Source organism: Bufo bufo, chromosome 8 (genome assembly GCF_905171765.1).
Source record: "Bufo bufo chromosome 8, aBufBuf1.1, whole genome shotgun sequence".
NCBI classification, from domain to species: domain Eukaryota; kingdom Metazoa; phylum Chordata; class Amphibia; order Anura; family Bufonidae; genus Bufo; species Bufo bufo.
Window position 1 is genome coordinate 15,974,552 of NC_053396.1, and position 27,012 is coordinate 16,001,563.

At 46.4% G+C, this 27,012-nt stretch overlaps 1 protein-coding gene across 1 annotated transcript in view; it reads left to right on the forward strand.

Moving 5' to 3' along the window:
* Positions 1-1,542: 1,542 nt before the first annotated feature.
* The window catches only part of KCNT1 (potassium sodium-activated channel subfamily T member 1), a 195,115-nt gene continuing 169,645 nt past the window's right edge, over positions 1,543-27,012 (forward strand). Inside the window, exon 1 of the mRNA XM_040405792.1 lies at positions 1,543-1,642. Within this exon, the coding sequence (XP_040261726.1) occupies positions 1,548-1,642 (95 nt within the window). The 5' untranslated portion in view covers positions 1,543-1,547. The remainder of the gene's footprint in view (positions 1,643-27,012) is intronic.

Sequence of the window (27,012 nt, forward strand, 5' to 3'; positions counted from 1 at the left end):
TGCACTCGCTATTCTGTTGGTGCAGTCACTGTGTACATACATTACTTATCCTGTACTGATCCTGAGTTACATCCTGCATTATACTCCAGAGCTGCACTCGCTATTCTGCTGGTGCAGTCACTGTGTACATACATTACATTACTTTTCCTGTACTGATCCTGAGTTACATCCTGTATTATACCCCAGAGCTGCACTCACTGGTGGAGTCACCGTATACATATATTACAGGCTTCAAAACTGAAATCTCCTAATACTCCCTGCTTGTTCAGTGTCTGCCTAGTGCTCACAGTCTTTACATCGGACATTGTGCATTCACCTGTTGTAGGAACTACTTGCCCCTCGGCATTATAGGACCTCAACAAGTGGTGCGGCAGGCTTACTGACAGTTTATAACAACATCCAGCAGAATTGTGAATTCAGCTCTGCAGTAGAATTCTGGCTGTAATTGGGATCCTTGATAGCAGGGGTGGACTAGGAACTTAAAGTGGCCCTGGAAAAAATACAAAAAGTGGCCCCATTTTGTAGTTGGGTCCAAATTGATGGAAGGCAGGGCCAGCAATACCATATTGTGGCACATTATACCGCCCCAACAGAGCCAAACACCACAGTCTGTCACAAAATACATCCCCACAAATTTCCACTGGCTGGCCCCCTGGGCATCTCCCTGTAAGGTCTATGGCCAATCCGCCCCTGCTTGGTAGTTTTTGTATTTGGTTATCTAAGAATATGTAGACCCTTCCCCCCCCCCCCCCCCCCAACTTGATGAAATCCTTGTCCGCGCATTTTGGCGCTGGGCCCCGCAGTGAGACATTACACGCTCCTCGCCCTCAGATTCCCATCTGCATTACATTCAGGCACCTCCTAAGAGTGCAGTCATTGACTTGTCTTCTCAGTCTTGTGTTATGTTTGGCTCTGGCAAAGTTGGGTGACGAGCAGTTTAGGCTCCATTATTCAGGTTGTCACCCGGCTTCCTGCGGTTCCTGGATCTGCCTCTTTATGAGGCCGTGCCTCCCCCTGCTGCTGCTGCTGCTGCTTCAATTCGGGTGCAGCCCACAAGATACTACAGAATAAACATCAGCTTCCATATAGGACCGTGCAGCCTGCTCAAGCATTTGGCTGGGCTCGGTCATCCGATGGGTACTGTAATACCGCGCTGGGTATTTACATGCTGCTCTTTAACCCTTTCTGCCAAGACGGTCTTGCATAGTACAGCCCATGCACAGCCCCCACCCTCTCCAGAGGTTGCAATGCTTCTCCAGCTCACAGCTCAGGCTGTCGTGACATATCTGCGTTGGAGGCTGCAGCAGCACTGTCTGCAAAGGGGGGATTCCCTGGTCGCGTAACATGCCTGGCACCATCTCACCCTAATGTAAGGATCTGCGGCAGGAAGGGTGCCAGATGCCTACTCCCTGATGGCACTGTTTGTGTGTTTTTTTTTTTCTTTTTGTGCATCTCCAAGAAAACTTCCAGTCACCACCTCCTCTTTCCTTGTTTGTAGGCTTGCACCTGACAAAAGCGGGGTCATCCTAGACATCAGCAACCTGAAAATGAACGAGCTGGAGACGGAGGTCCCTCCGCTGCCTCCAAGATACAGGTTCCGAGATCTTCTGCTTGGCGATCAGACCTTCCAGAACGATGACAGGTAAGGGTAAAATACTGGAGATGGAATGACTGTGGATGCTGCTGGAGCTGTCCAGGGTGTGGACCTCCTAGAAGAGGGATGAAAAGGTAAGGGTGGTCCTGTGTGTGTGACTCTTCTGGAGCTATACATGGTGCTGGACCTCCTAGAAGAGGGGTGAAAGGTAAGGGTGGTCCTGTGTGTGAGACTCTCTATTGGAGCTGTCCATGGTGCTGAACGTCAACCGAGCCTTTCAGTCCTAGAAGAGGGGTGAAAGGTAAGGGTGGTCCTGTGTGTGACTTTTTTGGAGCTATACATGGTGCTGGACCTCCTAGAAGAGGGGTGAAAGGTAAGGGGGGTCCTGTGTGTGAGACTCTCTATTGGAGCTGTCCATGGTGCTGAACGTCAACCGAGCCTTTCAGTCCTAGAAGAGGGGTGAAAGGTAAGGGTGGTCCTGTGTGTGACTTTTTTGGACCTATACATGGTGCTGGACCTCCTAGAAGAGGGGTGAAAGGTAAGGGTGGTCCTGTGTGTGACTCTATTGGAGTTGTCCATGGTGCTGAACGTCAACCGAGCCTTTCAGTCCTTCTAGAAGAGGGGTGAAAGGTAAGGGTGGTCCTATGTGTCACTATTTTGGAGCTGTCCATGGTACTGAACCTCCACCGAGCCTTTCAGTCCTTCTAGAAGGGAGGTGAAAGATAAGGGCGGTCCTGTGTGCCACTATTTTGGAGCTATCCATGGTGCCGAACTTGTGCCGAACCTTTGTCCTCATAGAAGATGGGTGAAAGGTAAGGGCGGTCCAGCGTGTGACTATTGGAGCTATGCATGGTGCTGATCCTCCTCCGAGCCCTTCAGCCTGGCACAGAGCCTTCTTGAATACATCCTAGTTTAACAACTGTCTCGGGGCACCTCTGGTTTACCGAGCAGAACTTTATTCTGTTACGCATTGTACACAATCCCTCAAGTTGGTCTGGTAACGTTGCTAGTGCTCACAATGAGTCTTAGGACTGCCGTCTTGGTTTTAGGTTTGATTGTTAAAGTTGTGTGGTGGCGCTGATGATTAATTCATAGGATGGTTTGAGATGAGGTTTGATTTATTGCTCTATTTTGAAGCACTCTGAATTTTTCCATAGAGTGGCGCATTTGTTCTTGTTGCTTTGTATTGTTTGTGATTTTTGCCATGACTATTTAGTAACTTTTCCAGTCCCGCATAATATGTATTCCTTCAAATTGGGCTTACATTACCTCATACACACACCTGTAACATTGTCAGCGCTTATAAGGAGTCATTTGAGTTAAAGTTGTTTGGTGGCGCTAATGATTTATTCATTTTTCACTTTGTTTATGAGGTTTCTTCACCGCTTTATCCTGAACCACCCTGAATGTGACAAAGCGTGGCTCTGGTCTGTGTGATTGCACTGTCGGGGTTTTTTAGGGTTTATGTGTAGGTCGTCTTGTTGGGTTGTATTGTTTACGTGATTTTAGCCATGACTTATAGGTAACGCTTCGTGCCCTTCTTTCTATACAATTCCGCTATCTGGTCTGACTTTATCTCCTATACACGCGTATAATAGGTCATATGATTTCTTTTCAGATTTTAAGTGCAAATGTTAAAGTTGTATGTTGGCGCAGATGATTTAATTTAAAGTATGATTTGATATGAGGTTGTTCTATTGATCTATCCTGAACGCTACCATTCTCCACAGTGCAGTCATATACACCGCTGCCACTCGGCGGCGAATTGACTGGCGGTGGTCTGTATGACCGTATCGTGGAGATTCCTAGTGTTGGGTTGTATTTATATGTAACGACACAGACTAGAAGAATTCCTTGCAGATTGCGTCAGATGGAGCAAGATCATAATCCACTAACGTCTGTAGAGTGCAATAGTTCTCGTTAATGTTGTCAGATGCCGTCTGCACGTTGCAGAAGTGAAAAGGCCACACTTAATGGTCCAGATTTACTAATGTCTCACCTAGAACCTGTCTAAAAAGTCTGGTTTTTCTGTCCTAGGTTTTCTTAGATTTTTTTTTTTTCAACGTGCTTAAAAAGGAGGCAGCGCCTAGCAGAAAGAGGGTGTGGCCTAAGATGCAGTGCGCCAAAATTGCACTACAATTCTGGCATAAAATTCAGTTTCAAAATAGAGTCAGAGAATCGTGTCTTCCCCTGCACCAGGGGCGCTGCTAGGGTCTCAAAAGATCCAGGGCCCAAGCCCCAATGAATATGGCCCAGTTCTCTGTCGTCGCCCCTCCCCCCACACACCGCATTACAGCAGCACATACCTCTCACTTCCAGGGCCTCCAGGTGACGTCTCCTCGGGTGTAGATCTTCTCCATTCGGTCCGTGCAACTTCTCTCAGCCGCCTCGTCTCTGCAGAGTGTGACACACAGACATCTTGGCTTCCTCACATTTCTATCATCATCTCCGAACCTGGAGTCCCCACAGTGTTATCCTGCTGCTCGCTGTGCCCCCCAATACCCCCAGATACTATCCTGAAGAAAAAATTTGTGCCCCCATAGTAATACGCCCCCCTACAGTGCCCCCAACCATGATAGTGCTCCCCAAGAGTGCCCCCATTAGTAGAAGAGCCCTCCAGTATTAATAATGCCCTCACAGAGCCCCCAGTACAAATAAAGCTGTCTACAGGCACCTCAGTAGTAATAAGACCCCCATAGTGCTCTTAGTAGAAATGATGCGGATCTAGAAGTCCCTCCTATAGAGCCCCCAGTAGTAATAAGAACGCCTAATGTCCCCTGGATTTGCAGTGCCCCCTGTAGTTATTTTCCTCCCTCCACCATACAGTCCCATGTAAATAACATCACACATCTCTTCAGCCCCCTCCAAAATACAGTCCCATGTAAATAACATCACCTCCTCCCCATACGCCTTCAACATACAGTCCCAAGTAAATAATATCACCCCCTCCCCAGACGCCTCCAACATGCATTCCCATGTAACCATCACCCCCTCAACATTCAGTCACATGTAAATAACATTATTCCCCTCCACCAGCTACCTTCAACATACAGTCCCACGTAAATAACATTGCCCCCTGTAACATTCAGTCCCATGTAAATAACATCACTCCCTCCCTCAGACCCCTGTAACATTCAGTCCCATGTAAATAACATCACTCCCTCCCTCAGACCCCTGTAACATTCAGTCCCATGTAAATAACATCACTCCCTCCCACAGCCACCATCAACAAACAGTCCCAGGTAAATAACATCACTGCCTCCCCCAGCCCCCTCCGACATACAGTCCTATGTAAATAACATCACTCCCTCCCACAGCCGCCTCCAACATAGTCCCATGTAAATAACATCCCCTGCCCCAGCTCCCTCCAACATACAGTCCCATGTAAATAACATGACCCCCTCCCCCAGACCCCTCCAACACACAGTTCCATGTAAATAACATCCCTCCCTTCAGCCCTAGCATACAGTCCCAGTTAAATAACCACAACTCCCAGCATTGCTCTGCCTCTCCCTTCACTTACCTCTCCTGATGTAGCAGACATTACCTCAGCATCTTTGCCCTCTCCTACACTGGTCACATGATGGTGACCTCATCGCAGGTCCTTCTCAACCACTGACTGTTTTACTGGTCACATGACCTGTGATGTCACCACAGGTCCTTCAGCTCTTCCAGTGCATTAGATTCAATTGTATTGCCTTCCTGAGGACAGTAATACAGTTGTATCTAGCAGGCAGGACATTCAGGGCCTGGGACAAAACATCAGGGGCCCAGGCCCCGAATGTTTTAACCTGGCAACGCCCCTACCCTGAATCACATCTATCATCCAGCCTTAGCCCCTGGGATAAATCTGGTGGTGGTCTAAGCTGACGCGATCTACAGGCCTAGTAAATCTGCCCCACTGTGTCAGTCAATGCATTCCTATTAAAAGCACACAACTTCTACCGGCTTTGTCACAAAATTTGCGTCGCCATCAAGATTTTTTTCCACGTGACTAAATTCCCAGTGCGTGCCAGATGTATGGTTGAATTATATTGTCTTGCAATATTTGTCATTGTATATTACTGCACCGAATATACGCCGTCCTCTCCCAAGAAACTGGGACCCGCACCTATCATACATTTGTGGCATATCCTAGCCATATGCCACCAATGTTTGAGATGACACAACCCCTTTAAGTAAATAAGGCTGAGCTGCAATACCAGGCATGGCCAGTAGACGAGAGGGGCTCTGTTTCTGGAATAACTTTTTTTTTTTTTTCTCTCCCATTTTATTCTACCCCTTTAACATACCTCTATATCCTTTCTCACTCGGTTAGTAATGCTTTGGTGGTTAAAGGGTTAATCTTAATGCAGTGAACAAATTCGGCGCTGTTTTCGCGTCCTTCATATTTATAAGCGGTGACCCCGCCGTTGGCATTTTCCTTTAAGCGCGGAGGCGGAGGTGTAAGTTAATGCATCAGGGTAATAATGGGAGCAGCAATTTTTCTTATTTTTCTAATGCAAACCTTTGAAATCGAGGTAATTATTGGAAAGTATAAAACCTGTATAATGGACAGGGCGCGAACAGAAAGGCTTAAAGCCGGCACCGCACATCACTGTGGATTGTTAGCGTCTTAAAGGGTCTGTACGTGTAAAGTACCTTATATGTAAAATTTTTGTACAGAATAATTGCAATACAATTGTTCGCTGTTATCAGCCAAGGGAGGTGTTCACCTAACGGACGGGGTAGGACTCAATAAGACATACGCAAACTGTCTTAAAGGGGCAAACTGAAAATAAAAACTGTACCATAGAGCTATTCTTCTCAACTGCCCTATGTATATGCATGCTCGGCTTGGCTGAGCATGCATGTGTTCTGAATAGGGTGAGGGGAGTGAGCCACTGGCAGACACCTCTGGCAGCGGCTTGTATCCCTTCAGAACAAAGGATTGGGCATGTTGAAATCCAATGTCAAGGTGTATATATTGACCCCTTAGTGACTACTGCCAATATGCAGGCTAGGCCGCCACCTGTTTACCGTGGCCTAGTCCAAGTGCAGTGATGAGGGATCCTGCTCTAACGACCAGAAGTGCCAACCCGGGCCGTTTAACCCAATTGATGCCTTGGTCACTAGCAGCTGCGGCATCTAAGTGGTTTAGGGGGAGGCAGCTCCCTCTTTCATGCATTGGCACACCCACGAATGAGACCTAATGAAGGCCCAAAGGCCTACCTGCAGTGTATGCCTTGTCAGGCTGAAAGTGACTGTCAGTATAGTACTGACAGTATAATACACTGTACTACATAAACAGTACAGTGTATTATAGTATAGTATATTATAGTATAGTACTGACAGTATAATACACTGTACTACATAAACAGTACAGTGTATTATAGTATATTATAGTATAGTACTGACAGTATAATACACTGTACTACATAAACAGTACAGTGTATTATAGTATAGTACTGACAGTATAATACACTGTACTACATAAACAGTACAGTGTATTATAGTACTGACAGTATAATACACTGTACTACATAAACAGTACAGTGTATTATAGTACTGACAGTATAATACACTGTACTACATAAACAGTACAGTGTATTATAGAAGCGACCAGAAGACTTGCCTGTCAAAGTCCCCTTGCGGGACTAATAAATTGTAAAATAGAGATGTAATAGTTTTTTTTAATGAAATCTGTTGCAAACAAAATCCCCACTGCATATTTGGTATCGTCGCGTCTGTAACGACCCGCACTATATAATTATCTTGAAATTTATTTACTTCCAAAAAAAAAAAAAGCGATGAAAAAGTGTTATTTACCCCAAAATGATGCTAATGAAAACTACAAGTCATCCTGCAAAAATCCACCGATCAGATACTGATGACCGACTGTACCTTGTGGACAGGTCATCAATATCAAACTCCCAGAAAACCCCTTTAAACGAAGGTAATAAATGGTCTTCGACCTTAGGAGTCGGTATGATATGTCTTTACTTCTGAGACACTAGGTTAGAATATTTTGCCTGCGGCGTCTGTTATGATGGAGACAATTCCCTGGGCACGCTGCTATAGCGATCAATTAGAGTGTAAATGAATAGTGCAGATCTCTGGCAAGGTGCTGGATTGCTGTCCTCTGCAGGCTCTCAATGGCTGGCGTATCTGGGATCTAATTCAAGAGACAATCAATAACGTTCTCATCTGCAAGCAGTCAACACATGTCTATAAGCTGAATAACCCTCCCCCCCCCCCCCTTCCCAAAGATAATACAACTTGATCGGCTCAGTAGTTGACTTGTTAGAGCACAAGTTGAAATACCCAAGAGCTGTTCTTCCTGTTGGGACCATATGAAGCCGTTTTGGAGGTAAAGTGTTTTTGGTCTCTTCCCATAAATCAAGTGTAGGGGATGTGGGGACAGCCATGTGGGCGTTCCTGTGCCCCAACTTTTTCGACTCTTATGACAATCTTACAATCTGATGGAATTTTTAGCAACTTACAGTGGTTCTTTATATGTTCTATTGGTCATCCACGTCTTGCTTCATTAACCACCATTCTGAGCATCATTGTCTGTCCTAGTGATCTGTCTTGTGTCCTAATGATACGTCTAAAATGAAATAAAGTCCCTTCAGTATGGTGGGTGGCCGGTTTGGCAGTTGCGTGAGTGAATGAGTACATTGAGGGGTGAGTGGTTGTATAGGTTGACTAATGGATAAATGGGATGGGTGAATATGTTGGTGAGTGAATGGGTTCGGTGGGTCAATGGTTGGATGAATGGGTCAGTGGTTGGGTGAATGGGTTGGGTGGTTTGATGGGTGACTGAATGGGTTGGGTAGGTAGATGTATGGCTGAATAGGTTTGCGGATGAATAAGTGGTGGAGGGGGGTGGGCGAAAAGCCTGATGGGCAGCTAGGTTAATACACTGTACTGTTTATGTAGTACAGTGTATTATACTGTCAGTACTATAATATACTATAATACACTGTACTGTTTATGTAGTACAGTGTATTATACTGTCAGTACTATACTATAATACACTGTACTGTTTATGTAGTACAGTGTATTATACTGTCAGAACAATACTATAATATATTATAATACACTGTACTGTTTATGTAGTACAGTGTATTATACTGTCAGTACTATACTATAATACACTGTACTGTTTATGTAGTACAGTGTATTGTACTGTCAGTACTATACTGACAGACACTTTCAGCCTGACAAGGCATACACTGCAGGTGGATGGGTGGGAGAATAGGAGAGCGATAGGTTAGTGGCTGAATAGGTTGATGAGTGTATCTGTGGGTCAATAGGTTTGGGGGCAGATGGGTCAGTAGGTTTGGGGGCAGATGGGTCAATAGGTTTGGGGGCAGATCTGTGGGTGAATAAGTTAGTGGGTAGATGGGTGCATAGATCTGAGTGGGTAGTTGAATAGGTTGGTGGATACATGGGTGAATTGGTTCGGCTGGGTGAGGGATAAGACAGGTTGGTGGCTATATGATAAGCTCTCCTCCAGGATCTGGATCACTGCGTAGCTCCTTTTGAGCACAACATCATGGAAGAGTTTTGCCAGAAGTCTCCTGGGACATCGGTGGCTTTTGAATAAACACAATTTCGTGTCTGATCGATCTGGAGGATAAGTCTCTGGAGATGCCTCCTAAACTTCCATAGTTCTTACCCTAGAAAGTGGGATTACATCACTGCGCATCCGCTGCAGCCGCCATCACAGCTCCAGTTATCTGGATCTATTAGTAATTCTGCTTGTAAGAGGAAGGTACAGTAATTAGTGTTTTTAGAGGGGGTCTTGGCGTTGGGACTGTAATACAGACCCCAAAATGTACCCACATTACAGATATGTGAAGCTTTACTTGCCTTTCAGGGTCTGTGAAAAGTGACAACTCTCTAGGTGCTTCGATAGCTGCTATTAGTGGTTGTCATTTTTTATGTAAACCTGGGCTCCAAGCTTGAGTCATGAGTCTGAGGAAGCTGACTGATAACCGCCCGTGTGAGCTGTCACCCAGCTTTCCCAGAAACTCTATTCTACAGGTGACTTGTATCAGGGGCGACAGATAAGCGGGTTATGGATCCATTACATTGCCATTAGCTTCACTGCTCCTTGTATCACTTCCTGTGCTTGTAATTGCTGATTATGGCGCTCGTGCAGGTAGCAGCGGTCATGTTTTCTCAGGCGCACAATGGCAGCACAATTTATGGCTACAGAGTAAATACTGAGATGCAGGCAATTATCTCTGCAGACAGATGTTTGATAATCCGTTCTGTTATATTCAGACCATTACCTGCCAACAGAAACTAGGAAGGGAAGTCGTGAAATATCACTTTATTATGGATGTGTTATTTCAGTCAGCTGATTGGTTACATCAGCCATAGCATTAAAGGTGAAGAGAAAAACCTTGATTATCTGGGTACAATGGCTCCCGGGGGGATATATTAGGCAGCAAGGTGAACAATCCGTTCCTGACATGCATGCTGGAAGCAATGAGCAAGCGGAGGGATCTGTGCGGCGTTGACGAGGAACAAAGTGTGACCGTTTGGTCAGATCAGCTCCAAAACGGCAGGTATGGTGGGGTGGTCCTGGTACCTAGTGGTTAGTACCTACCAAAAGTGGAAGGTCAACTGGTGATTTGCTTGTGGTTGACGTGGTCCTGGGTGCCAAAGCGGAAGAAGTTGGTTTGGGCAATGCTCTGCTGCAAATCATGTGCATGTGACACCTACCGCCTACCGAAACTGTTGTACAGGCAAGTATCCACCAGCACGTGCCTGAGTATTCCTCCTGAGCAAAACGTCAGCCTGACTCGAGTTTGTGGGAAGTTTATCAGCTCTCCAGTGTGAAATGTCACTTTAAATTATGGAGTCCTTGCAATGAACAATAGCAACACTTGTGGCCTGACGCAAACAGAGACCCTATCTAACTAACTACAGGCCTGGTCTCAGTCTCTAGGCGCCAACACTGTAATGAGGTGCGTGCACGATCTTACCGACCCGGGTCTGCTCTGCATCCGCTGGTGACTCAAAACAGAATAAATGCCTCTCCAACAAGCATGTGGTCCTGCAGTTTATGTAGCTTTGCTCCTTAGCTCTCATCAGCGTTCCTGGAAGCAATCCTCGTTCCTCTGGACAGGATCGGGGTCTTGGACACGATCAGCTTCACTTAGCCGCAGCTCTGGTCACCGAGGTATGCTCTCATACCTGGATGCCGTCGGATCCTCTGCTGACACAGTTCCTCAGTCTCTGCTCCCTCTCTCTTCCTCTTCAGTCTCTGCTCCCTCTCTCTTCCTCTTCAGTCTCTGCTCCCTCTCTCTTCCTCTTCAGTCTCTGCTCCCTCTCTCTTCCTCTTCAGTCTCTGCTCCCTCTCTCTTCCTCTTCAGTCTCTGCTCCCTCTCTCTTCCTCTTCAGTCTCTGCTCCCTCTCTCTTCCTCTTCAGTCTCTGCTCCCTCTCTCTTCCTCTTCAGTCTCTGCTCCCTCTCTCTTCCTCTTCAGTCTCTGCTCCCTCTCTCTTCCTCTTCAGTCTCTGCTCCCTCTCTCTTCCTCTTCAGTCTCTGTGTAACTCCACCTCTCATGAATATGGAAATATATGCAGTCTGTAGCTGTGTTTAGGAAACAGCGGCATCTTGTGGCCAAACGGCAGAATGTCAGTCCAGATCATTTAATTTAATCTACACGAACAGCGTTCAGACAAGGAGAGCGGTTTCCCAATCTCACACCCACTAGGCTGAGTGAGCCTCTCTCACGGCCATAGGCCAGGTACACAATCATCTGATGCTCTCAGCATTAATGAATGTAGGAGCCTCAGGTTCTTATGCACCTGGCCGGCGACAGCAGGTGCTCTCCTGAATTCAACTGCATCGCTGTCCTCAGGAGAGTGATACACTTGAATACTGCAGTGAGGGTGGCGGTATTTTGTGCTGCACTTTGGTATTTGCATCTGCTGCGGTGGTATATTGTACTGCACTGTGGTATTTGCATCTGCTGAGGTGTTATATTGTGCTGCACTGTGGTATTTGGTTATGGAGGGGCTGTAGTTTGTGCTGCACTCTGGTATTTGGTTATGGAGGGGCGGTAGTTTGTGCTGCACTCTGGTATTTGGTTATGGAGGGGCGGTAGTTTGTGCTGCACTCTGGTATTTGGTTATGGAGGGGCGGTAGTTTGTGCTGCACTCTGGTATTGCTGGCCCTGCCTACTTGTGTTGTCCCTGTTTATTTGTGTTGCCTCCGCCACCTCTTTTTGGACACGCCTACAACACGGGGCCCCTTTTAGGTTTCCACCGCCACTTTAAGTTTCCAGTCCGCCCCTGAGTCAAGGAATGATCTCAATCTGATCATCATCTGTGAGATGAGCTGAAAAACAAGTCTGAGTCACGGAGGCGGCACCGAGATGCCCTGGGATTTGCTGCATTATGAATACATCTATATGTATGACAGCCACGTTGGGCACATGAGGGCCCCTATGGTGGCCGCATAGGTTTACACCCAAACCATAAAAATGCTCATTCACAGCCTGTACTATGTGAGCGTACAACGTAATACACGGACAGGCCGGCTCCTGCAGGATGGGAGCCTCTTGGGTTTTCTGCTCTACTTTCTAGAGGGGGTCTTGGACAGAGGACTCTGCCCCCCCCATGATGCCCGTATACCCTAATCGGAGATTACAGGGTTGTCTTCATAAAATATTCCATTTAAATACCTGCAGGAGTCTCCCAAGAAGCTCGGCGCAGATGGAGTGAACTGTTGTGCGTCCTTCATATGCAAATTATTGCTCTGTCAAAATACATTTACATGTGAAAAATGTCATCGTAGTTGTATAGAGGCAGCTGGAAGGAGACGTCAACAAAGAGATATGTCATCGTAAGACAGAATCATATAGCCGGTTACATTCTCCTTTCTCTGTGCCAGCGGTGATGGTTGGCAGCTGAGCAGGCGGTGGAAGGTGCGGGCGCAGCGCTTGTCCTCCTGTGTGCAGATAAGGGGGAGTCGGTGACTTGTTTGCTGGAGTTTATGAGGTAATTTACTGTAATCAGCGGCTAATGGCAGAAACTAATCAACCACAGACGCCTCTCCTGGGGTGAGAAGCCGGAGATGAGGATTAGTGGCTGATAATGGAGTCCGCACAGCTCCAGAGTAATCACAGGGGCGCTGACAGGAGCGCGGCCCACCACAGTCAGCCGGCATTAATATACAACTGTTGTGTAATGTCGGATGGATGGATGGATAGATGCGTGGATGGTTGGATAGATGCGTGGATGGTTGGATAGATGCGTGGATGGTTGGATAGATGCGTGGATGGATGGATAGATGCGTGGATGGTTGGATAGATGCGTGGATGGATAGATGCATGGATGGATAGATGCGTGGATGGTTGGATAGATGCGTGGATGGTTGGATAGATGCGTGGATGGTTGGATAGATGCGTGGATGGTTGGATAGATGCGTGGATGGTTGGATAGATGCGTGGATGGTTGGATAGATGCGTGGATGGTTGGATAGATGCGTGGATGGTTGGATAGATGCGTGGATGGTTGGATAGATGCGTGGATGTTTGGATAGATGCGTGGATGGATAGATAGATGCGTGGATGGATAGATAGATGCGTGGATGGATAGATAGATAGATGCCTGGATGGTTGGATGCATAAATGGATGAATAGATAGATGCGTGTATGGATGGATGCATAAATGGATGAATAGATAGATGCGTGTATGGATGGATGCATAAATGGATGGATGGATGTTTTGGATCTGCGGATATTTGCATAGACGGCTAGATAGATGGAAGCATAGATGCAGTGGATATGTATATTCCTTTGGAGCCTCTAATCTCCCCGTACAGTTACATCTCTGACCTGAGAAGATGATGGCAAAGAAATAAAAATAACTGAAGAAGAAAATGAAGGTATTAATGTGAATAGATCTTCTCGGCCCCTGGAGCAATCTATTGGAACGTCTTATCTGATCACACATCATAGGGAGAACAGCAGGGAAAGTGATCAAAGAGCCCATGGGAAGTCATTACATGAGCATTCGCCACCATCACAGCGCTCAGAAATTTTGCTGACCTAAGCTTCTGTACCTCTGTTTTACTACTGTACATGCACTATATGGAGAGAAGTATTGGGCCCCACATCTTGATCGTTGAAATCAGGTGTTTCATTCAGTCCCTTTGCCACAGGTGTATAAACTCCAGCCCTGGCCATGCAGTCGCCATTACCACAGGTGTATAAAATCCTGCCCCAGCCATGCAGTCTGCCATTACCACAGGTGTATAAACTCCAGCCCTGGCCATGCAGTCGCTATTACCACAGGTGTATAAACTCCAGCCCTGGCCATGCAGTCACCATTACCACAGGTGTATGAAATCCTGCCCCAGCCATGCAGTCTGCCATTACCACAGGTGTATAAACTCCAGCCCAGCCATGCAGTTGTCATTACCAGACATTTGTGAACAGTTCATTGTAAAAGGCTGACTGAATTCCGGCATGGTTCTGTAATAGGATGTCACCGCTGCCACGAGTCGCTTCCTGAATTGTCTTCCCTTTTTAGATCATCCACCAGCACCTGTGATTGGTATTATTGTAAAGTGGAAGGAACCACAGCAACTCGCCAACTCTCTGCTGACTCCATAACTGCAGAGTCCAGATCTCTTCTGCCATTAACATGGTTTTCCATAGCCTTACATTACAGAGCACAATGCCAAGCATCAGATGGGGCGGTGTAAAGCATGCTGCCACTGGACTCCTGAGCGGTGGAAACATGCTGTGTAGAGTGATGAATCCTCTAGCGGGACGAGTTTGGCGAAGTACCTGCCTAGCTGCCTTGTGCCAGCTGTAAAGTCTGGTGGAGGAGGCATAATACTGTGGGACTTTCTCAGGGGTTAGCCTCGGCCCCCTAGTTCCCGTATAGGGAAATCTTAGAGGTTATCCAAATCCCAGCACCCCCTGCCGATGAGCTGTCTGAAGGGGTTGAGCGCTACCTTCTCTTCCAAATTACCTTCACGTCCTCTTGCTTGTAGAGGCGCCGCAGTGTAATTACAACTTCTCCCATTCAAGTGAATGGGACGAGCAGTTCTTTACTCTGAAAAGGAGACAACACAAAGGTGATTTGGAAGAGGAAGTAGCGCTCCAACGAGCACCGTGACCCCTTTTAAACAGCTGCGGTGCCTGGAGTCAGACCCCGCAGATCTGATACTGACCTATCCTGAGGATAGACCATCACTTTTACCTACTGCACATCCCCTTTAAGGCTTCGGCATACCAAGACATTTTGGACAGTTGTAGGCCTCCAACTTGTGAGAATAGTTTGGGTAAGGCCTAGTGTTGGTCGAGCACTTCAGAGCAGGGGATGCCTGGTTTAATGCTCTGGTTCTCCCATTGACTTCCAAAGTGCTCGAGTAGAACACTTCCCCATGCTCGGGTGCTCTACAGAACACAATGGAAGTCAATGGGAGAACCCGAGCATTAAACCAGGCACCCCCTGCTCTGAAGAGGGGAGGGTGTCGGGACTCTAGTTTGGCTTAGGAGTCCCTGCTCTGACTCCATATATAACTATGTCCATATATGGAGTCAGTGCTTGGGGACACCCAGTGTATTTAAATCTAATTTAGCCTCTATTTCTGAAAAGTTTCTGGTGGGATTCGAACTCACAACCTTCTACATTACAGCCAAGAATCTTTTCCACTGCACTATAGAGCTGCATGGCCAGTTACTAAAAAAAAAAAAAAATTAGACTTCTGCTGTATAGGATTACATACTACTAATAAAGTATTCCTATACAGCAGAGGTCTCATATTTTTTTTTTTAGTAAGTGTAGTAGTTAAGATTCTTGGCTGTAATGTAGAAGGTTGTGAGTTTTAATCCCGTTATAAACTTTTCTGAAATGGAGGCTAAATTGAATTTTAACATATGTTTTTAGCCATAATATATTTACATATATTATATATTTAGAATATATAATAGATTATAATATATGTAAATATATTATGGCTAAAACATCAGTAGTAGTTTCCCACATACAGTTGCAAGAAAAAGTATGTGAACTCTTTGGAATGATATGGATTTCTGCACAAATTGGTCATAAAATGTGATCTGATCTTCACAACAATAGACCATCACAATAAGTCACAACAATAGACCATCACAGTCTGCTTAAACTAATAACACACAAAGAATTAAATGTATGTGAACCCTTGGATTTAATAACTGGTTGAACCTCCTTTGGCAGCAATAACTTCAACCAAACGTTTCCTGTAGTTGCAGATCAGACGTGCACAACGGTCAGGAGTAATTCTTGACCATTCCTCTTTACAGAACTGCTTCAGTTCAGCAATATTCTTGGATGTCTGGTGTGAATCGCTTTCTTGAGGTCATGCCACAGTTTCTCAATCGGGTTGAGGTCAGGACTCTGACTGGGCCACTCCATAAGGCGTATTTTCTTCTGTTTAAGCCATTCTGATGTTGATTTACTTCTATGCTTTGGGTCGTTGTCCTGTTGCAACATCCGTCTTCTGTTGAGCTTCAGCTGGTGGACAGATGGCCTTAAGTTCTCCTGCAAAATGTCTTGATAAACTTGGGAATTCATTTTTCCTTCGATGATAGCAATCTGTCCAGGCCCTGACGCAGCAAAGCAGCCCCAAACCATGACGCCCCCACCACCATACTTCACAGTTGGGATGAGGTTTTGATGTTGGTGTGCTGTGCCTCTTTTTCTCCACACATAGTGTTGTGTGTTTCTTCCAAACAACTTAACTTTGGTTTCATCTGTCCACAGAATATTTTGCCAGTACTGCTGTGGAACATCCAGGTGCTCTTGTGCAAACTGTAAACGTGCAGCAAGGTCTTTTTGGACAGCAGTGGCTTCCTCTGTGGTATCCTCCCATGAAATCCATTCTTGTTTAGTGTTTTACGTATCGTAGATTCGCTAACTGGGATGTAAGCATATGCCAGAGACGTTTGTAAGTCTTTAGCTGACACTCCAGGATTCTTCTTCACCTCATTGAGCAGTCTGCGCTGTGCTCTTGCAGTCATCTTTACAGGACGGCCACTCCTAGGGAGAGTAGCAGCAGTGCTGAACTTTCTCCATTTATGAACAATTTGTCTTACCGTGGACGGATGAACAGCAAGGCTTTTGAAGATACTTTTATAACCCTTTCCATCTTTATGCAAGTCAACAATTCTTAATCGTAGGTCTTCTGAGAGCTCTTTTGTGCGAGGCATCATTCAAATCAGGCAATGCTTCTTGTAAAAAGCAAACCCAGAACTGGTGTGTGTTTTTTTTTATAGGGCAGGGCAGCTGTAAGCAACACCTCCAATCTCATCTCATTGATTGGACTCCAGTTGGCTGACACCTCACTCCAATTAGCTCTTGGAGATGTCATTAGTCTAGGGCAGGGATGCTCAACCTGCGGCCCTCCAGCTGTTGTAAAACTACAACTCCCATCATTCACTGCTGTAGGCTGATAGCTGTAGGCTGTCCGGGCATGCTGAGATTTGTAGTTTTGCAACAGCTGGAGGGCCGCAGGTTGAGCATGCCTGGTGTAGGGGTTCACATACTTTTTCCACCTGCACTGTGTATGTTTACATGGTGTGTTCAATAAAAACATGGTAACATTTAATTCTTTGTGTGCTATTAGTTTAAGCAGACTGTGATTGTCTATTGTTGTGACTTGGATGAAGATCAGATCAAATTTTATGACCAATTTGTGCAGAAATCCATATCATTCCAAAGGGTTCACATACTTTTTCTTGCAACTGTATTATGCATTCATATATATACCAGAAGTATGATAATATATTTATTGTAATTACACATTTTTTACAATTACTAAAAAAAAATATTAATTTAATTTAGCCTCTATTTCTAAAATGTTTCTGGCGGGATTTGAACTCGCAACCTTCTACGTTACAGCCAAGAACCTTAACCACTACTGCATGGCTAGTTACAAAAAAAAATATAAAGTATATAAGACTTCTGCTGTATAGGAATACTTATTTTTTTTGTAACTGGCCATGCAGCTCTATAGTGTAGTGGTTAACATTCTTGGCTGTAATGTAGACGGTTGTGATTTCAAATCCCGACAGAAACTTTTCAGAAATAGAGGCTAAATTAGATTTTATTTGTAGTAGTATTAATTTTAGTAGTAGTAATATTTATTGGTATTATTATTATTATTATTATTATTTGTAATATTTTTTGGCTATTATTATTTATTTCTTATGTACACTGCTCAAAAAAATAAAGGGAACACAATAACACATCCTAGATCTGAAATAATTAAATATTCTTCTGAAATACTTTGTTCTTTACATAGTTGAATGTGCTGACAACAAAATCACACAAAAATTAAAAAATGGAAATCAAATTTTTCAACCCATGGAGGTCTGGATTTGGAGTCACACTCAAAATTAAAGTGGAAAAACACACTACAGGCTGATCCAACTTTGATGTAATGTCCTTAAAACAAGTCAAAATGAGGCTCAGTAGTGTGTGTGGCCTCCACGTGCCTGTATCACCTCCCTACAACGCCTGTGCATGCTCCTGATGAGGTCGCGGACGGTCTCCTGAGGGATCTCCTCCCAGACCTGGACTAAAGCATCTGCCAACTCCTGGACAGTCTGTGGTGCAACGTGACGTTGGTGGATAGAGCGAGACATGATGTCCCAGATGTGCTCAATTGGATTCAGGTCTGGGGAATGGGCGGGCCAGTCCATAGCATCAATGCCTTCGTCTTGCAGGAACTGCTGACACACTCCAGCCACGAGGTCTAGCATTGTCTTGCATTAGGAGGAACCCAGAGCCAACCGCACCAGCATATGGTCTCACAAGGGGTCTGAGGATCTCATCTCGGTACCTAATGGCAGTCAGGCTACCTCTGGCGAGCACATGGAGGGCTGTGCGGCCCTCCAAAGAAATGCCACCCCACACCATTACTGACCCAATGCCAAACCGGTCATGCTGGAGGATGTTGCAGGCAGCAGAATGTTCTCCACGGCGTCTCCAGACTCTGTCACATGTGCTCAGTGTGAACCTGCTTTCATCTGTGAAGAGCACAGGGCACCAGTGGCGAATTTGCCAATCTTGGTGTTCTCTGGCAAATGCCAAACGTCCTGCATGGTGTTGGGCTGTAAGCACAACCCCCACCTGTGGACGTTGGGCCCTCATATCACCCTCATGGAGTCTGTTTCTGACCGTTTGAGCAGACACATGCACATTTGTGGCCTGCTGGAGGTCATTTTGCAGGGCTCTGGCAGTGCTCCTCCTGTTCCTCCTTGCACAAAGGCGGAGGTAGCGGTCCTGCTGCTGGGTTGTTGCCCTCCTACGGCCTCCTCCACGTCTCCTGATGTACTGGACTGTCTCCTGGTAGCGCCTCCATGCTCTGGACACTACGCTGACAGACACAGCAAACCTTCTTGCCACAGCTCGCATTGATGTGCCATCCTGGATAAGCTGCACTACCTGAGCCACTTGTGTGGGTTGTAGACTCCGTCTCATGCTACCACTAGAGTGAAAGCACCGCCAGCATTCAAAAGTGACCAAAACATCAGCCAGGAAGCATAGGAACTGAGAAGTGGTCTGTGATCACCACCTGCAGAACCACTCCTTTATTGGGGGTGTCTTGCTAATTGCCTATAATTTCCACCTGTTGTCTATCCCATTGCACAACAGCATGTGAAATTGATTGTCACTCAGTGTTGCTTCCTAAGTGGACAGTTTGATTTCACAGAAGTGTGATTGACTTGGAGTTACATTGTGTTGTTTAAAGAGGACCTTTTACCTGTATAAACTATGGTAACTAAGTATGCTGCCATATAGAGCGGCGCCCGGGGATCTCACTGCACTTACTATTATCCCCGGGCGCCGCTCCGTTCTCCCGTTATAGGCTCCGGTACCTTTGCTTCTTAAGTTATAGTAGGCGGTGTCTTCCCTTGTCCTGTGGGCGTCTCCTTCTCCTAGGCTGCAGCTCTGGCCAATCGCAGCGCACAGCTCACAGCCTGGGAGAAAAAAACCTCCCAGGCTGTGAGCTGTGCGCTGCGATTGGCCAGAGCTGCAGCCTAGGAGAAGGAGACGCCCACAGGACAAGGGAAGACACCGCCTACTATAACTTAAGAAGCAAAGGTACCGGAGCCTATAACGGGAGAACGGAGCGGCGCCCGGGGATAATAGTAAGTGCAGTGAGATCCCCGGGCGCCGCTCTACATGTCAGCATACTCAGTTACCATAGTTTATACAGGTGAAAGGTCCTCTTTAAGTGTTCCCTTTATTTTTTTGAGCAGTGTATTATTATTAGCATTTTGTAGCGTTATTATTATTTGTAGTATTGTTTATTGGTAATATTATTATTTGTAATAGATTTATTATTATTTTAGTAGTATTTATTGGTATTATTATTTGTAGTATTATTTATTTTATTTGCACTCTTGTACCGGTTTGAGTTATTACTATAGTTGTTTCATTTCTATGTGTTTCTATTCTATTCTATTCTATTATTATTATACCCGCTGGTGCTATCATTTCTCCTGTACTTTGGCCTCCTCCTCGTGTCCCCTGGCCGAGCTCCCCTCCTTTATTCATGGTCGTTGCCCAGGGTCAGCCTATAGCTGAGGGATTTGGGAGATTCGGAATAAAGTGTAAAAAAGCTGCGTCCCGGACCCCAAGGGAACTTGTCATCTGCCCCTGAAATGTTCCTGCTGTCACTTCTCATTTCTGTACAACCCCGGGATACACACAGCACCAACTCCCACGCACAGTAACACGTGATCTCCTGTAGCTAAAATATAGGCATTTATAACGATCTGAGCAGAAAGAGTTTGAGATAAGAAAAACATGGCTGCTTTCTTCCCAAACAGCGCCACTCCTTTCTTCAGGCTGTGTGTCGTATTGCAAGTTGGACCCATTGCTTCTATTGTTGCACCATTGCGATGACAAGATGGCAGCTGATGCCCAGTGATGGGGCAACCATATTTCCACACCAGTTAAGGAGTCCTTGAGTCGTTGTCACGGCGCAGTGTGGTGAATATACTCCACACTGAACACAGAAGGTAAGGGAAAGGGTATTAGGCCTGGAACCTAGGGAAAGAGAAATGGTCACACCTAGTGAGTCCTTACTCCAAGCCCTGACTATCAGTATGAACAGACCTTGATGGTAGGAATGTTCATACACAGGAACCTAAGCCCAATCTCACCCTAACAGGGCCCTGTAGATAATGTCAGGACACGGATGGCCTATTCCTTCCCAGATGAAGGAATAGGAGACCCCCTTAGGCCTAATATAGCAGGTAGGGGAAAACAACAAAGAAGATAAACTTAACTTCCAGAAGTATGTGGGCGAGCAGGAATCTTCTAGTCCCTGTCGCAGGCGGGACCATGACAGTCGTCTACTGTCACGTAGTCAAAAATGTAATCTCACTGTTCATTGACTATATCTGTTTCTGGAAAAGCTGGTTGGTATTTAATATAGCTTCCAGCATGGCTCATATGGTCTCCCAAATGCAGCAATCGGGAACAAGGAGACTGGGAAAGCTGAGTGACAACCATGTAATAACAGCATGACTCGTTGTCTACAAGTTTTCCCAGCACCCCCACTGATCAGCTGTTTCAGAACCTGACACTATACAGTGGATGGGTCGTAAGCACAGGGATCCATCCACCATGTAGTGGGCCGTGCCTTACACCCACTGTTTGGTTTCCGACACCAGAAGCTGCCCAAAACAGCTGCTCGTGGGGGTGGCAGGTGTCGATCGGACACTGATGACCTGTCCTCACGGTAGATCGCCACTATTTAAGTACCGCAAAACCCCTCTAAGGTCTCTTAATACATTTGGCGCATGTTCTAGCAGTCTGTTCACCAGAAAAGCAAATGTACATCTACTATGAGCCAGCGAAAGTTATAGTAAATATTACCATTAAGGGAAAAAAAGAGAAATCTGCAACTTAAGTACTCCAGAAAAAAGCAAACATTCTGCCGCCACTAGAGGGAGCTTATTACATGCATGAAATACTTATGTACCTAACCCGCGGTTGCAGGTGCCCTCCAAACTCCTGAATTAAACTGTATTGCCCTCCTGAGGCAACTGGAGAAGGACAGAACGTGGCAGCTGGCTCCGGCCACCATAGAGGGGCAGCTTCTGGGCGGGCATTGTGTGCTGCTTGGGCATTATTTTGTGATGCACTGTGGTATCTGGCTCTGCTGGAACAGAATTTTGTGCCACCATATGGTATTCTTGACCCCCGCCTACTTGTGCTGGCCCTGCCTTCTGTCAATTTGGACTCTCCTACAACATGGGGCCACTTTTTCTTTTTTTCCAGGGCCACTTTCGTTTACCTCCCAACCCCCTCAAGTTGTAAATTATAGTGCAAATATGGCATGCACCTTAATTTGCAAATATCTGTAAAGAATAAATCAAGGCAACTGGACTTACTGTAGAGTTATTGAAAACGTTTCACTCGTTCTTCCAACGAGCTTTCTCAATTCTGAGTGACTGTACAAGAATTCTCTGGGAATAAATATGTAACTGAATCAACATCTGGTAATTATACCCAGCATGGGGTCAGAGGTCATTATACCCACCATCCTCTAGACCACAAACTGGGAGTCATCCAGACTCTACACCACCGGGTGAGAAAATCCCCACCAGCACAGAGGCCAAGGCGAAGGAATTCAAACACCTCAGAGGGGCACTTAAAACTTGTGGGTATCCAGATTGGGCCTTTGTCAAAACAGAGGGAAGGAGAAGAAAGAGCACCAAGACTACCAGTGAGGGCGAGAAGCATGACAGGCGCAAGAATATGGCTATCCCATATGTAGCTGGGGTGTCTGAGAAACTCAAAAGGACTTTTAATAAACATCACATCCCTGTCTGCTTTAAACCCAGCAACACATTGAGGCAACAACTGGTTCACCCAAAGACCCAACGCCTAAACACCAGATGGACAACATTGTGTACGCAATCCAGTGCAATGAGGAATGCTCAGAACTGTATATCGGCAAAACAAAACAACAACTACATCAGCGTATGGCTCGGCATAGAAGAGCCAAAACCTCTGGTCAAGATTCAGCCGTGTACTTACATCTAAAAGAAACAGGTCACACCTTTGAAGACAGTCAAGTACATGTTTTGGATAAGGAGGCCGATTGGTACAAACGAGGTGTGAAGGAGGCCATCTACGTAAAAATGGAGAAGCCAAGCTTGAATAGAGGCGGGGGGGTTAGACATCTATTGTCTGCCACATACAATGCTGTCTTGACACCTTTTTCTGGGAGGTCATTGTCATCTACTGACTCCAATTAGGATAATGGTATCAACACCTTTGACCCCATGCTGGGTATAATGACCTCTGACCCCATGCTGGGTATAATTACCAGATGTTTTATTCAGTTACATATTTATTCCCAGAGAATTCTTGTACAGTCACTCAGAATTGAGAAAGCTCGTTGGAAGAACGAGTGAAACGTTTTCAAGAAATCTACAGTAAGTCCAGTTGCCTTGATTTATTCTTTACAGATGTACCACGACCTGGATAAATGAGGACCTTCACAGACTTAATTTGCAAATGTTTACGCCGTAAAAAAAACTATGCAGTATGCAAATAGTAGTCATCGTCATGGTCTCCTTGATGTACCAAAGATGGTGCGACGTCAGCAGGAGCCCTCCTAAAATTTTGTGTATGCACCATTGATTCCTGCCCCCCAGGTGGACTAGCTCCACCTTCGATGCGGCGGTAGAGGAGGGGCATGATGGAGCTTCCCGCTGAGCTGACAACCCAGGGAGCAGGAATCGCAGGTGGCCTTACACCAGCATGCACTGATGATACGGTATGTCAGTCATTCCTCAGTGGGCCTGATTCCAGCAAGGAGACCATGAATATTAACATGACGGCCCGCCCAGATGACAATTTGTGGGTAAAAAGTAGATTTTTTTTTTTACACTATGCGTTTTCACAAAGCATATATAAAGACATGTCTGTACCGCTATAAGGGAGGTGTAACGTGGTGCTGGTGCAAAATCCAAGGACAGGCTCCCTTTAACTCTATGGTTATGCAGAGGATTTGGAACTCTGTATCTCTCTCATTACTCTGCACCAACACTGGACCTATTCACATAAAAAATGGTGTTTATGGTGGACATAATGCGCATCCTCAGCCAAGATCCAATAGTTGCAATTTCTGCTAATTATGCCTCTGGGTGGCATTACAATGGCGTCTGTTCCTGGCATCAGCCGGGGCACCACTGAGCAGCAGAAAGCCCAGCCCGCGTCGCAGTGTAGGGGGTTTTCCAGGTGACATTTGCTGTGTTTTTATAGATAATTATCAGCGTTTCCAGCCAGGGATGATAATCTCCATCATCTGCTCGAACAATCTGCGCTTCTAAGGATTTCCCAGATCCCGTGTAATAAAATGACAAGCCGCCAGGAAGCTCACGAGCTAGGACACTGCGCTGCCAGCGCCAGACTGCCGCTCCGTGTCGTCGTGTGCAAGGCAGCGTGGAGCACAATCCTTAACTCCTTAATGCGTGAGTCGGCGAGGTGTTAAAGGGGTATTCCCATTTCAGACGGAGCCCCCGAACTGAAGGAGAGCACTCTGCACAAGCGCTGCCACCGTCCATTCACCGCTATGGGACTTCTGCAAACATCTGAGCACGCTTAGTTATTTGCGGAATTCCAATAGCAATGGGTGGAGAGTGCACTGTGCATGCGCTGTGCGCTCCTATACACTTTGGGAGCCCCGTTCTGGACGTAGGAGCAGTTCTCAGAGGTGGGACCCACACCTATCGGACATTGATGGCCTATCCCACCAATCTGTGAGATGTGCATACCCCTTTAAATACTCTCCTTTTATTAAATGTTTTTGGAAAAAGCTGCGTGAGCAGCACTGGGGTCCTGGATTCATCCAAGGGCAACATCTGCATTAGGGCTCATGCACACGACCGTTGGGTGTTTTGCGATCCACAAATTGCGGATCTGCACAACACGGATACCAGCCGCGTGCATTCTGCATTTTAAAGAATGTCCGGCCCCTAATAGAACAGTCCTATCCTTGTCCGTAATGTGGACCGCAAAAATAAAAAACTAACGGACACGTATAAACATACATTTGTGTGCGTGAGTTTGTGTGTTTTCATGTAGAACATGCTGATAGATTAAAGGGTTTTTTTGAGACTTTTTTTTCTACTTTATCAGTATCTGATTGGTGGGGGTTTGACACCTGGGACCCCCACTAATCAGCTGGTTGAGAAGTCACCTGTGTTCCTGTAAGCACTGCGGCCTTCTCTCGGCTCACCAAGTACAGCGCCGTCCATTGTATAGTGGCTGTAATTGGTATCGCACTCAGCCATGTGACTGATGAACGTGACATCACATGACCTAGGAAAAGCTGAGAGAAGGTCGCAGCAATACTGGGACAGCCGCTGCCTTCTCAAACAGCTGATCAGTGGGGGTCCCGGTTGTCGGACCCCCACAATCAGATACTGATGACTAAGCAAATTAGTTTCACCTAATAGCAGCCAACAAACATGAGGGGAGGAGACTCTAGCATCGCGCTCGAGCACACGTGGCGTTCGGCCGAACACCGATCTGTGCCGAGCATCGCGATGCTCGAGTCAAAATGGTGTTCGGCATGCTCGCCCAACACTAGTTCTGATCCATCATATAAAATTCCGATTAAGGGCTCTTTCACACCTGCGTTATTGTCTTCCGGCATAGAGTTCCGTCGTCGGGGCTCTATGCCGGAAGAATCCTGATCAGGATTATCCTAATGCATTCTGAATGGAGAGTAATCCGTTCAGGATGCATCAGGATGTCTTCAGTTCCGGTACGGAACGTTTGTTGGCCGGAGTAAATACCGCAGCATGCTGCGCTTTTTGCTCCGGCCAAAAATCCGGAACACTTGCCGCAAGGCCGGATCCGGAATTAATGCCCATTGGAAGGCATTGATCCGGATCCGGCCTTAAGCTAAACGTCGTTTCGGCGCATTGCCGGAGCCGACATTTAGCTTTTTCAGAGTGGTTACCATGGCTGCCGGGACGCTAAAGTCCTGACAGCCATGGTAAGTGTAGCGGGGAGCGGGGGAGCAGTGTACTTACCGTCCGTGCGGCTCCCCGGGCGCTCCAGAGTGACGTCAGGGCGCCCCAAGCGCATGGATCACGTGATCGCATGGATCACGTCATCCATGCGCATGGGGCGCTCTGACGTCATTCTGGAGCGCCCCGGGAGCCGCACGGACTGTAAGTATACCGCTCCCCCGCTCCCCGCTCCTACTATGGCAACCAGGACTTTAATAGCGTCCTGGGTGCCATAGTAACACTGAAAGCATTTGGAAGACGGTTCCGTCTTCAAATGCTTTCAGTACACTTGCGTTTTTCCGGATCCGGAGTGTAATTCCGGCAAGTGGAGTACACGCCGGATCCGGACAACGCAAGTGTGAAAGAGGCCTAACAAAACATTGAACTTAAGGCTGTAATGTAACAAAACACGAAAAAAGTCAAGGGGGGGGGGGGTGAATACTTTTGCAAGGCACTGTATATTAACAAATAAATCGGCACTGAACGCTGGACCTAAAAGTGGAACGCGTTCTATAGGGAGCCCTCGGGGAGGAGCCCTTGCATAATGCTTTCCCCAAGTCCTCGTCAGCCCTTTAATTCAGGTATTAATATTGCAGCCGGATCTTCTGATTTAGTGTTTTTATTAACGTGATATTGAAACATTGGTTTAATTGAGGTCAGAGAACTTGTGCCGTCCCTCCTTTCCCTCCCACTCATTCAGTGCAATAATATAAAAGTTATTATATCCGGCTGGAGGGCTGCAGGTTGGGCATCCCTGTTCTAGATAATGATCTGGAACTCATAAATCCAGATAGGTCATTAGTATCTGATTGGTGCAGCCCCTGGACCCCCACCAATCAGCAGTTTTAGGGTCCATTCACACATCCGTATGAATGGTCCGCAACGTTGCGGAACGGATACGGACCCATTCATTTTCAGTGGGGCCGGAAAAGACACTATGTGCTGTCCGCATCCTCATTTCCGGATCCTCAATTCCGTTCCCCAAAAAATAGAACATGTCCTGTTCTTGTCCGCAACTGCGGACAAGAAAAGGCATTTTCTATTTTAGTGCCGGCGAAATGCGGAACACACATTGCCGGTGTCCATGTTTTGCGGGTGCGCAATTTGCGGATCGCAAAACGCCTACGGACGTAGGCAGCAGTGCTCTCAGTAGCCACCACAAGAGGGAGCTCACTGCATGCTACGTATACATTGAACTCTATGATAAACCTGTATGCGCCATGCTCCTAAGCTCCCCTTAGCGGTGGCTCCAGCAGGTTGGCAGGGCAGAACTTTTGATTGAAAAGCGACCTGGTGTTTAAAGTGGATCTGCCAGCAGTTTTGATCATGCTAAACTGCTGACAGCATTAAGTAGGAACTGGGAAGAGCAG